Source organism: Hippoglossus hippoglossus, chromosome 4, assembly GCF_009819705.1.
Source record: "Hippoglossus hippoglossus isolate fHipHip1 chromosome 4, fHipHip1.pri, whole genome shotgun sequence".
Classification (NCBI taxonomy): domain Eukaryota; kingdom Metazoa; phylum Chordata; class Actinopteri; order Pleuronectiformes; family Pleuronectidae; genus Hippoglossus; species Hippoglossus hippoglossus.
The window spans coordinates 19,287,760-19,299,906 of record NC_047154.1 but is presented as its reverse complement, the minus strand read 5'-3'; the positions used below and the strand labels follow the sequence as shown (position 1 = coordinate 19,299,906).

At 36.8% G+C, this 12,147-nt stretch overlaps 1 protein-coding gene across 3 annotated transcripts; it reads right to left on the bottom strand.

Moving 5' to 3' along the window:
• Positions 1–87: 87 nt before the first annotated feature.
• Positions 88–11,551, bottom strand: si:ch73-40i7.2 (FYN-binding protein 1). 3 transcript variants are annotated; one of them, XM_034583476.1, is made up of 17 exons: positions 11,489–11,551; positions 11,259–11,337; positions 6,825–7,464; positions 6,180–6,291; positions 5,909–5,964; positions 5,725–5,762; positions 5,523–5,554; positions 4,550–4,682; positions 4,037–4,199; positions 2,824–2,965; positions 2,557–2,573; positions 2,257–2,317; positions 2,094–2,136; positions 1,686–1,848; positions 1,393–1,426; positions 693–730; positions 88–556 (listed from the first exon to the last, which is right to left on the bottom strand). In XM_034583476.1, the coding sequence occupies exons 2-17, from the start codon at positions 11,259–11,261 to the stop codon at positions 519–521; spliced, it is 1,713 nt and encodes a 570-aa protein (XP_034439367.1). In that variant the 5' UTR covers positions 11,262–11,337; positions 11,489–11,551; the 3' UTR covers positions 88–518. The 3 variants fall into 3 exon arrangements, with proteins under 3 accessions (XP_034439367.1, XP_034439368.1, XP_034439369.1); XM_034583477.1 differs by lacking the exon at positions 11,489–11,551 and having other exon boundaries at positions 88–451; positions 482–556; positions 11,259–11,433; XM_034583478.1 differs by lacking the exon at positions 11,489–11,551 and having other exon boundaries at positions 88–477; positions 508–556; positions 11,259–11,433.
• Between the last annotated feature and the right edge of the window lie 596 nt (positions 11,552–12,147).

Genomic DNA, 12,147 nt, shown 5'->3' with positions numbered 1-12,147 from the left:
ACATGTCCATAGTCGACATTTGACTTCACTTAACACAACTTCTTTGAGCAGTTTTTCATTTTATATCAACAAAAAGGGTTCAAAAAGGCAACTTTTAACAAAGACATTTTATTTATTTTAAGATTTATCTCAGAGGTCAAGCAATACACAAAGTCACAGTTATAGTGTATTAATTTTCTATACAAGCAGTTTAACAAACAATACAATGATGACAAGTCTCGGCAAAGGGTTTGTGTGTATTTATCCATGTGCATCAGCCTTTTATTGATTAGTATGTTTTTATGAAGTCTGTGTTACAGCCCAGTTAATTTGCTTGAGATCAGGAAAACCTGTAGCATTTTATCCTGACTGACCTCTTTCTTCACTTCATTTTCAGCTTTTGGTTTCTAGTTTGTTGAAGATATGGTTTTATAAAGTTTAAATCTTTATTTTATTTTTATTTTTTTCTTCAGTGTGTGTGTGTGTGTGTGTGTGTGTGTGTGTGTGTGTGTGTGTGTGTGTGTGTGTTTTTAAATGTTTCAATAATCAGTATTCGGAGAGTCGTTGTCATAGATATCTGAAAAGAGAGACAAAAATTAAATGAGAAATAAAGATAAATAAAGAAATAAACGTATAACGCTGGGCATCACAATTCTAAATGACATTAGCACAGTTTGTTTATTATAGAACATAAGGATCAAAAGATAACTCACCACATGGATAGTGAACATCGTCATATATGTCTCCTTCCCTGCAAAGGAAGGCTGATATTACACTGACTGCAGTTATCATAAGAACAGATTAAACTGAAAGATAAGCTTAGATTTGGGTGCATACAGTACATGGAGTATGTAGCTGGGCTGTAGTTACAATAGTGACAGATGTAGCAATAGCTTAACTTCATTTAATGTAATTCAAAATACTCTGTCTGTGCATAATGTTTATATTTATATTTTAAATATACTATATTTATATAATATACTATACTTTCCATCTATCAATTGTTTTTATAAATCTTCTTATCAATCATTTTCATTCGTTCGGCCAAAACCTTGTATGTTCAAAACTTTTACTTATCAGGAACTGAAAAAGTAGATTGTTTGGTAATAATTTAAAAGTAATTAAACATACTTTTCATTGATTGAATATTAAATATTAGTAAAATCCACAGAGAGACATGTAACTGGAAGTAATAATTTACGGAAAGAATAAAAACCATTCATAAAAATGGAGATTCACAGTTTCCCCCCCCCCCCCCCCCCCATCAATAGATTCAAGTCAAAGAGGAGCTGATACTGGGACAATAACACATATTTAAAGGGCAAATTCATTATTTATTTACACTATAAAGAGGGAGAAATTTAGTTTTGATGGTAGAGTCACAAATGAACCAACAAATATTTAGGTACTTACATTGGAAGAAGAAGAGATCTGGACACGTAACCATCTGTGAGGGGCGAGACAAAAGAGATTTTTTTGTTTATTGATATTTTTAGTGGTTTATTATATTTCTATTATGTATTGTAATACAATCTAACAACAATTAAAGGCTAAAAGTAATTTTTGGAAGCTTAAAACTAACTTAAATCTGTGCCTCTTGTATGAATCCAAATGGTAAAAAACAAACCAGTACATGATTACAGCGCGATGCTGTTGGATAGACTTTGGTGACGCCCTGACTTTAACACCCCCATGTGTTCACGTACATTTTCCCAACCCGTTGCGACACAGAGCTTTCTTGCTGTTGGTGAGCTCGATGATTTCCAGGACTTCTCCCTGAGACACATGGAGATCCTTCCCTTTTGGCCTCTTTATGATGCTGTTAGGATCCACCATCATTATGTGCAGGATACTGAATGGCCCTTCAAACTGTAAAACAACATGTAAAGTGCCATTTTTAAAGTTGTTGCAGTTCTCCCGGTGGAAGATTCAGAGTTTTTATGCATCATATCATAGTTTTGGGCTGTACATGGGGTTCCTCAGGGATCAGTCCTGGGCAATGTTCTTTCCTTGTTGACAAATAATAAAGAAATACATTTCCTTTCACTGCTATGCTGGTGACACTTTGCTTTATCTACCACTAAAACTGGTATGAAAGTGTGAAAAATATTTACCTTGAATCTTTTTCTTAGCTCCTTCTCAGCTTTGGGATCTATGCTGAAAACGAAAGTGATTTCACAGTTTGTTTTGATCAGTTATCTGATTTTTTTTTTTACAAAGCTTTACAACCAGTGACTTCCTGTTTTCTTTCAGTAAATCAGATGTGATGCCAGATACCTTATCTCAGGTGGTGGTAGGGGGAAATCCTCATTTAATGGTTGAACGTCATCATAGTCATCTGTGGATAAAATATACATGTTAACTGATACTTCTGAACCTATATAGATCATAATTGTCAGCATTGTTGAAAGAATCAAATAATAACACATGAATTCAACTATAGATTAAGCTTGTGACTGGGAACTGATATTGATTGTTGATTATTTTTCTTTAAAAAAAAATAATGAAACCAAATATATATATAATACATATTAATCCAAATTTGCCAGTGATGTTCATGCATGGTTTGTTATTTACCTTCATCTTGACTCATGCTGCAGATTTAAGGAAACACAAAGTTCGTGTTAGCTGGAACAGATTCAGGTGAAAGAGAAAAAGCAATGCAACTAAACTAAGTGGCGTGTTGGCAGGTGGAGTAACAGAATTTCAAATTACTGAACTTCATTACTGCCGAACTTCACAAGTTAATAAGTTAATATGGTAGCTGTAGTGAGTTAAGAAGGTGTCCTCTCAATATAACAAGAAAAAGTTTACATAGAGCGGTATGAGCATAATCGACTGTACCTGTTATTGTCCATATTTAACATCTGTGGGGGGTCAGGAGGAGGTGGAGGTAATGCTGATACAACATTTTTTTGGGACTGGAGCACTTTGCGCTTCACTGCTTCATAGTCAATGTCCACACACGTGTTGCTGATATATCCGTCTGCAAGGATACACAATCACACAAGACGCTAATTATCTCATTTCGGTGTGTGAGCCGACACAGATTCATCTCATGGAACAAATAATGATCAGGTTTTCACTGGGTGTCTCTGTGTAAAACAACGTAAAACAATTTTCTGCTTTAGATGACTCGGCTCACAATTACTATACTTGTAAAGTATGAATCAAAATGTAAAATAAATGCATAAAGAATTTAAAATATACAGACTGGAACAATGTTATATGTTTAGGGCTGTTATTTAATCTGCGATAAATCCTAAACACTAGTTAGATTTAAATAAATTATTGTATACAGCAGCCTATATACTATATACAGTATATATAGCAGAAATCTAAAGCATTAGCAAGAGAGACCTTAGTTTGAGTTGACAATTTCATCACTGTCATAATTTATATCAAACGTACATTAACATTATCAACTCTAATTTCATATTACAAAAGAAACCAACGTAACCACACGTGACTTTGAAAAAACTTTACACAGCTTCACTTCAGATCCTACGATGCTTTGCTTTATCGCACTCGTTGATGTTTTCAACCTATGTACTGTCTGTAATCGCTAACTTTGTTACAATGCATTACTGACTAGAAACATTTAATTAACACTAAAGGTGGAAAAGCACATGCCTGAGCCTGAGAGGTCGAAAGAGAGTCGAAGGACTTTTTGTTTTCAAAGATAGAGTTGTGTATCATCTGCGTAACATAATATGTCATATTTTTATTATACAGTTTGAAGTCAAGTAGGAGCCAAGCCAGGACCACAGTAGTTTGAGGAAACAAAACCCGCCAAAACCTCTTCAGCCTCAAAATCTATATGATTTGACACCGAAGAGCACAATAATTAGTTGCTACGAATAAAATGTGTCAACCTTCAATTCATCCTTTGCTCGTATGCCAACTTTTATACCTGAACAAAGTGTAAAAAGTGTTTTACAGTATTTAAAACCAGGTATTTTTGTTTCCTTCGATATTTAATTTGAAAACTATGTTTACAGAAAGCAACAGATCTCTGCAGTTCATGGCTGAATTAGAAATTCAAAGTCAAACTCACAGTTTCCACTCAGAGAACGAGCCAACCATTTGCCTCCTGGATTATTTCTCACTCGTAGGATCTCCACACTCTCGCCTTGTTGTACGCTAAGGTCCAGTTTCCCTCCTCCCTGCCAATCATGACGAACTTTGGCTGTATGAAGAACCTCAATCTCCTCTTGCAACTATAGATGGACAGATTAAAAAAAGGGGATGGAATGTGCAGACTCGTAGAACCTCAATGTTTCAGGTAACGTAGGAATTCATGAATTTGAATTTAAAAGAAGCAACTCTAGTTTAAAATAGAAGTATTGATTTGATAAATGTTATTTCTGCATGATTTGTTTTACTGATTAACGATCATAACATTCATGAAGCTTGAAGCTGAGCAGCATGTCTGCTCGAACTAACCTTGATAACTGAAAGAAGCAAGATTAGATGATTTCTTTTCCAGTGACTACAATATTCTTACTTTCTGTCTTTAGAGCTCAACCTCAGGATGTTTAACGGTGGATGGATGTTGTTGGTTTCTTACCTGAAAGTTCTTCTTCAGCTCGTTCTCTTTTCTCTGACGCTCTATCCATTCTTTCTTCTCTCGTTCCCGTTGCTTTTGAGCTTGTTTCTTGTTCATCTTCACAGGATTTACCTGTTTCTCCTCCAACTGGTCCCTGTTATGAACAAAAATCCAAATCCAAATGAAAAATGACACCGTCACCTATTGACGATGATAACATTTACTAATGACCAACAACAAAATAAGGCTTCACAGCATTTATGATTTCTCATTGTTCCCTATTACAATGCCATTACTTAATAAAAAAATATTTTTCATCACACAATAATCAATAAAAACAGATATCATCATTTATTTTCATCCATGGTAAAAGTTCTAATATCACAGCTGTTATTGTTAGAGATGAATAATAATTAACTGAGAAGAATCCATTCATTCTACATCGAGAATTTCAAACTTAACAGCTTTAATATTTTCAGAACAGATTTTCTTTTCAGTTTTTCCCAATTCGCCCACATTCTGTCTGTAGCTGTGTTTTGTCACATGATTGTTCTCTGACAGGAAATGTGCGAGGAACAGAAACAAGTTATGAGCAAAGGAAATACATACTCCACTGGCTTTAAAACGAAAGGAGCAGATACTGAGGCATTTATTCTTGAGCAATACTTCAAGAAGAGACACATGTGACTTTGAATGGCCCTCATTTCTATAAAAGTGTCTGTAAAATGTGTAAATGTAAATGAACACCTACCACATGCAAATAAAACTATGATTGAGGAAACTATTAATCTCATCACTGTGGTTGTTGAACAGCAGCCTCTGCAGCAGCATTAGCAGCAGATGCAAAAATAACAGCAGCAGTAACAGAAATAACTGAAGCGGCATCCTCCTTCATATCTATTAGCAGTTATAGACACTTTCTACTTTTTGATCTATCAGATGCAGACTCAAACAAATGAATAGTAAGTGGTAGAGGCAGTACGTGTTAACTTACCCATCAATAAACTCATATATATCTTCAATATCCTGCAAGGGAAACATTTATTTGAATACAAAAAAATGTGAATACACTGGGATTATTCCGTTAAAGGGCAATTGTGCCATCAATATTAATGAATACTTAAGCATTACAAATAATAATTTATACTTCATTCTAACTAATTCTTTCATTTCAGTTTCTGGTTTTTTATACCCACCCCGTCCACACAGTGTGAACTGTTGTCACTCCAGGACTCTGCAAAGTCACAAAATAAACAATATAAAAGACAAGTCTTATAAAAAAGTGGCACAGTCTCTCACAAAACCCTTGATAATTAAAAATAAATTAGAATTTAAAATTTGTCAGATGTTGAAAAGCGCTAAAAAATGTATGTATTTTACCGTTCCTCTCAAAACTTGCAATGTCATCATAGGTGTCCTGGTCCTCATCAATGTCTCTGCAATAAATGTGTGCTCGTTAAATTTTCATAATCACTCAAAGTTTTCTCTCACTGGTGTTTAACTATTTTTTCAAACTCTAAAAAATGTATAACTCACGATAATTCCTGAAGGAAATGAGAATATAATTGTATTGTGGCATTTTCAGTTGTTTTCTTATCACTGGTTGTATATTTAAAGATATGATGGAAGTTAAATGATGGTAAATACTCACAAAGAGGGGACCTGGCACGGCAGTCTGCCTGGTTTGCTGGAGCGGGGCGGCAGTGTCAGAGGACTGATCACTCCTGGTAAAGACATTTTTGTGGCTGCTGAAACTGGCGAACCTGCAGACGAGAACCAGAGAGAACGTCTGTACTTACGTGAAGACGTTTATCACAATAACACAGATAAACAACCATGACAGATGTGACATCTACATGAAAAACTGTCAACAACAAGCCAGAAACCTATGTTACCACTGTAGATAGACTTCTGTGTTTTTATTGAGTTTGACTGTTGTTAATTATCACATTTACAGTAACAGGTGAAGCACACTGCAGTTAGTCAGTGTTCTGATGTGTTTAAAGAACATATGAAATACATTTTACAAGATTAATTTTATAAAATTAAATTGTAATCTTCGGTGGAAGACTCTTGTATCTGATATTCTGTCAGTAGTTCATTTTAAATTTTATAAATTTTAATTACTTAACTTAACAATAGCATTTTACATGGAGAAGTAAATTTGACCTTTGTATTTTGATGTGAAATAATAAAATTGCTCTGTTCTATTCAAGTGAATTTCTAGTTTGTCTTCAATACTCAGGTAAAGCACAATCAAGATTCTGTGAGCAAACAATAAAAAACAAAGACTCACTTTCAATTTTCCTCAGAGCGGGAAGGGCAGGTCCTCGGTTGAACCTCATAAAAGGCTCCAGGTTGACACTCGGAGGCCGCTTTGGCTTCAAGGGCAGTGGCCCTTCAGCGGGCAGGGGCCTCCTCAGCGGGGTCACCTCCCCGGCGCTCTTCTGTCTGGGCCGCTGTCTGAACGGTAGGGGGGCGGCGGTGGAAGCTGGTGCAGGGACCGCAGGTGGAACCAGAGCTGGAACCAGAGCTGGAATCTGGGCTGGTTTGGCGCCTGGAGGCCTCTGGTGCCTCAGCATCATGTTCTGGAGCATCTCCCCCTTCTGCTTCACCTTCCCCGTGTCTGATGACGGGACGGGCGCTCTGACCCCAGAACTGAAAGGCGGCCGAGGGAAGGAGGGAGGTGTGGAAGGGATGGAGGAGGCCAACGGCTCTGGCCTGGGGAACCTCACCGGGCCCGGGCCAGTCAAAGGAGGAGGAAAGACAGGAGACGGTCTGTGATGGGCGAGATTGTGCTCCGTCACCGGGAGGGTCGCTCTCCCAAACCCAGGCCGTGGAGACTTTGGGGAGCCGCTGTCTCGGCTGCTGGTGTCCAAGGTGCTGGCCTTGTTGGTGAACCGTACCCTCAGAGCCTTGACATCAACGCTCTCCTCCTGCGAACAACACAGGATCACATAAACTCACAACTGCAGCTGCTCTGTCTCTGACACAGGAAGTTAGCAGCACAGCACACAACGAGACGTTTACCCCCCCCCCCCACTCTCATGAACACACACTGGTTGTTCAAAAAGCCTGCACTGTCTTTATCGAGAGAAAACGCAATAACACAATTTCCTGGTTGTTTTGATCCTCACAGAGATAAATCCCCTCCGCCTACCTGCTGCACACCAAACCTTTCAAAATGCAAAAAAAGGAGCTGAAGGCAGAAAGTAGTAATTCCACATCAGTGTCATTTGAACAGAATTTATAAGCAAATAAACCTGTGGAAACATATGCAAACATTGAATAAATTGTTTATGGCACAAATTCTCTATATCAATACCCACTTAATAATGTCATTTTATCTGTGTACACCTACACACTGTAAACCGTAATCATAGTATTTTTAAAACCTCTGCAGGTATTTTTTACCGGGTGGAAGAAGACTCAGCTGATTCAAATATTACTTCCTGAAAACTCTAACATACATCCAGTGTGTTGTTACATAAATCACACGTTCAGATTGTTTTCTACAAGTCTGGTTTCGTTGCATCTTCTGTATTTGTGTCGTTCAGGGCTCTCAGGGCTGATAACATGCAAACCAGACAAACACACCTGAGCATGTTTACAAGAAGGAGTGCTGGTTTAAAATTTAGCGGCATTGATGTATTCTATGCATCATGAACTCATCTGCTTTCTGTTGGTGTTCAGTTGAGCTTTTTATCTTATTTCTGTGTGATTAGAAGTCATTTCCTGTCAGTTTTTTTTTTTACATTGAACTGCCCCACACTGCTGATAAGTGAAACCAGCAGATATATATAATGCAACCTGATACTACAGCCCTGCCATTAATCCGAATACTTTTCAGTTTCCATTGACACTGTCAGAGAGGTATTGTTTTAACTGTATGTTTGTTTTTAGTTTTTTTGAGGTTGTAGTTTTCAGTGGTGAGAAACTGAACAACATTATTATACTGGGAAATGTTTCTGATCCTTTGTCCACCCCCTTTCACAAACTCATGTCTAACTATGCATGACATCAGTGACACACAGCTGAAATTGACAATGCTATAGTTGCTATATATGACATTTCTCATGTTGCATTAGTTTGTATCAGACACCACTGATAACCAGGGGGATTCAATTTGGTGAAGCAACTTTCTGGAATCAAGCAACAGATTTGGAACAACCCCCCCACTTCATATTATAAATTCATCCTCTGTCAATAAATTAAAAAATTGCTCAAAATGTTTTTATGGTCGTGCATTTAAAGGTTCAGTGTGTATAATATAGTGACCTCTAGTGGTGAAGTTGCAATGTTGCAGCTGAAACCCCGTCACCTCACCCTCTCCTTCCAAACATGAAAGAGAACCTGTGGTAGGTTTCAAACTCAAAAGGTTTTTAGTTTGTCCAGTTTGGACTATTGTAAAAAACATGGCGGCCTCTATAGAGAGGACCCTATACCAATGTAAATATAAAGTATTTAAATATAAAGGGTTCATTCTAGGGTAAAGAAAACAACAATTAGTACAGTTTAGATAAAACACACTAGTGAAAAAATCCCTGGGATTATTTTATATTCAGTTTCTGCCAATACATCAATTTCACCTAAATCTTACACACTGGACCTTTAATTAATTCAACCATGTTCTTTCTTTTATTATAATGTTAATGAAAATTATTTATTATTTTAAGATCCTTTACTGTCTTTTATTATTATTATTACTGTATTATCTTTGTGTCTTGAATGTTTTTATAATATATTTAGATGGATGAAGGTAAAAACTAAAATAATAAAAAAATAAACTAGAATGGTCCTCACTTCTGTGTCTTCCATGACCTTTTCTAATATTTTACTCTTGGACTTGATGAGGTTTATACACACCAGGGACAAAGATGCAAATAAATACAGGACATAATTAATCTATATTCTTGACAAGGTCTGAAAGTTTTTAGATTGTTTTGAGAATCATCAGTAAACCTAAACTTAGGAAAAACCCAGTGCTGACATGAGTAGGTCTGGACTGAAACTCTCGTTTCCAGGCGTCTCTGTGAGGTGATTTAGAGTTTGAATGTTGACAGTTTCACTTTGAAACTGAAGACATCTTTGAAATAAGTTCTCAGAGCAGAAGCAACAGAAACAATCTCCTTGGTTTAGTGTAAATTCAGCAGGTGAGGCATTAAACATCATCATGTAATTGTTAAATGTGACCAGAAACCACAGAAGTGTAGTGGAAAGAGGATTTTGAGAGAGAAGTCAAACAGGATGAACAAATATCTCTGTTACTTTCTTGACAAGAAGAAAATCTCTATGATAACAAAGGAATCATCTCCTTATTTTGTCTGAAGAGCTGTGAGCTTCACAAAGCCCGACCGAGGAGTGTGAAGAGGTGCAGGAAGTGCTCACAACCACACATCTCTGCACCTCAGCCAGCATCCTGCAGCGGTTACCATAGAGACGCTCTCCTGCAACAGTCAGCTGCAAGCTCTGCTCGCTCACTCTGTCGCATCACGAGGAATCAAAGGAGACAAAAAGTTTTGTGCGTAGGGGTTCTACTTTCATTATCTGCAGAGGAAACACAGTGTGCACAAGCATGTGCATGTGTGTGTATTCACATTTTTATTACCTATTCAGGACCTTTAGCAGCATGAATACTCACCCAGTCAGGACATGTTGACCTCATGGGGACCAAAGCCCTGTCCTAAAAAATGTGGTTTCTGGAGTCCTGGTTAAGTCAACGCAAAGTCCGAATAAAGATAGCTGTGCAAATATAAATGTGTGTTTGTGTGTGTGTGGCGTGTTTCCCCTTTGTTGAGACACATTAACTCAGGTGGGTTTTTTTAAATCGTAGCTGTGCAGGTGCAGCAGTGAAAACCACACAACTGCCAGAAAAACTATTAACAACAGAAAACAAAATCAAGACTGTCACATAAAATATGACTTAGATGAATAACTAAAAAAATAAAAGTGATTTAAAACGTTTTTTGAGGGTGAAAGCCTTTTCTAGTATATTGTGTTTCTGTTGATCTCTATTAAGACAAAATTAATAATAAGTAACTAACTATTGACATAAGCTGTCAAACATTTTGAATTGCACATACCTGTAGTAAAGGTCAATACATTTACATAATCCTGTTCTTTTATCACATTTCTTTACCAGACAGTCTTTACTGCAGAAAACACACATCGATGTTGTTGACTTAAAAATACAGTAATTCTGTTTAAAGAGTTAAGAGTAACGAGACCTGAACGAGGAGCAGAATCATTTACGGTTTAAAGATTGAACATCATTTAACACTGAGCTTTTTGTATATAAAACAGTTTTAAAGAGCGAGCACAAGTGAAGCGGTGTTGAGTCCACACTGTGAATCATTAACTTGGGTGATAAAGCTTCTTTTCATCCGCAGCAACAATAACATTTCTTCAATTCTAAATCCTACTTCCCTGTTTTTACTGATGTAACTATTATGACACAAACTGTAACTGAGAGGATTAACTTTCCCCACAGAGTCAGGATTTGCTGTTTCAAATAATTTGCTGTTTCAAATAATCATGGCTTTAAAGTTTTGTAAATTTGGTAAAAAGTTTTAACGCTCATTCAATGTGTATTTAGTGAAAAGGTAGAAGGAAACTGATATTGAAACATTAAAATCTGTTAGTGGTCCTCAGTAGTTATTCATGAACAGCCAGCACAGAAGGAGAAGTGTGAAAGGTGTGGTGATGGAGATCTTATTTAGATAATACTCACCATATTTGCCCTCAGCGATGCTCAGTGGTGCATAAAGTGCTCCATGTCCTGTAATGATTCAGGAGCCAGGCTGACGCCTCTGTACAAACCAGGAAAAGCTCAGTGTGGGTAAATACGGAACGGCTCTGTGTCGGCGAATGTCATGCATTCACTGTTTCCTTTTTATTGTGTTGTCATACTAAAACCTCATGTTACTGCAGTTCCTGTTTGCAAAGAGCTTCATTACTTACCTGGTTCCTGTCACTTCCTGCCCCTGAACTTTCCCAACACACCAGTAAACCCCCCATATTGTCTTATAACACACTTTTTCTTATCCCCTCCGCCAAGAAAATCACGTTTTCACCCATGTCCTTTATCCTTTTACATTTTTTTTCGAGTTTATATAATTATATATCATCATATCAACATAAATGTAAAATATATACAACAACAAAAAATATTTAATATATACATTATACTATGTTAATTATGAATATGTATATAATTGGTGCAGATCCAGATCAGGGAGCAAACCCAGGCCTTTTTTTCATTTTCTTGAATAATTTTTAAGTTTAACTGATTTCCTAGAGAATATTTAATTGACCTTGAGGGAGAAAAATCCAGCGAGTGAATGGGACTGATATTTATGAGTGTCTGTAATTGGTTGCATCTTGATTGACTGTATGTTTCTGAGTTCTTTTATTGGGCTGATGACCTGTGAGTGACTTTTGGAGTCACAGTATTCTACTGAGCTTTTTAACTTCCTCTGATCTCATGTTTCTTTAGATTTGAATCCCGGTTACCTGAATCCTCAACATGAAACATGAAAAGTTGCTGCTTTTATTATGTGTTTGAACTTTTTTGGCCAAGAAGTGAAAGTATTTAAGTTTCAGTGACAAAGTTTGCTTTT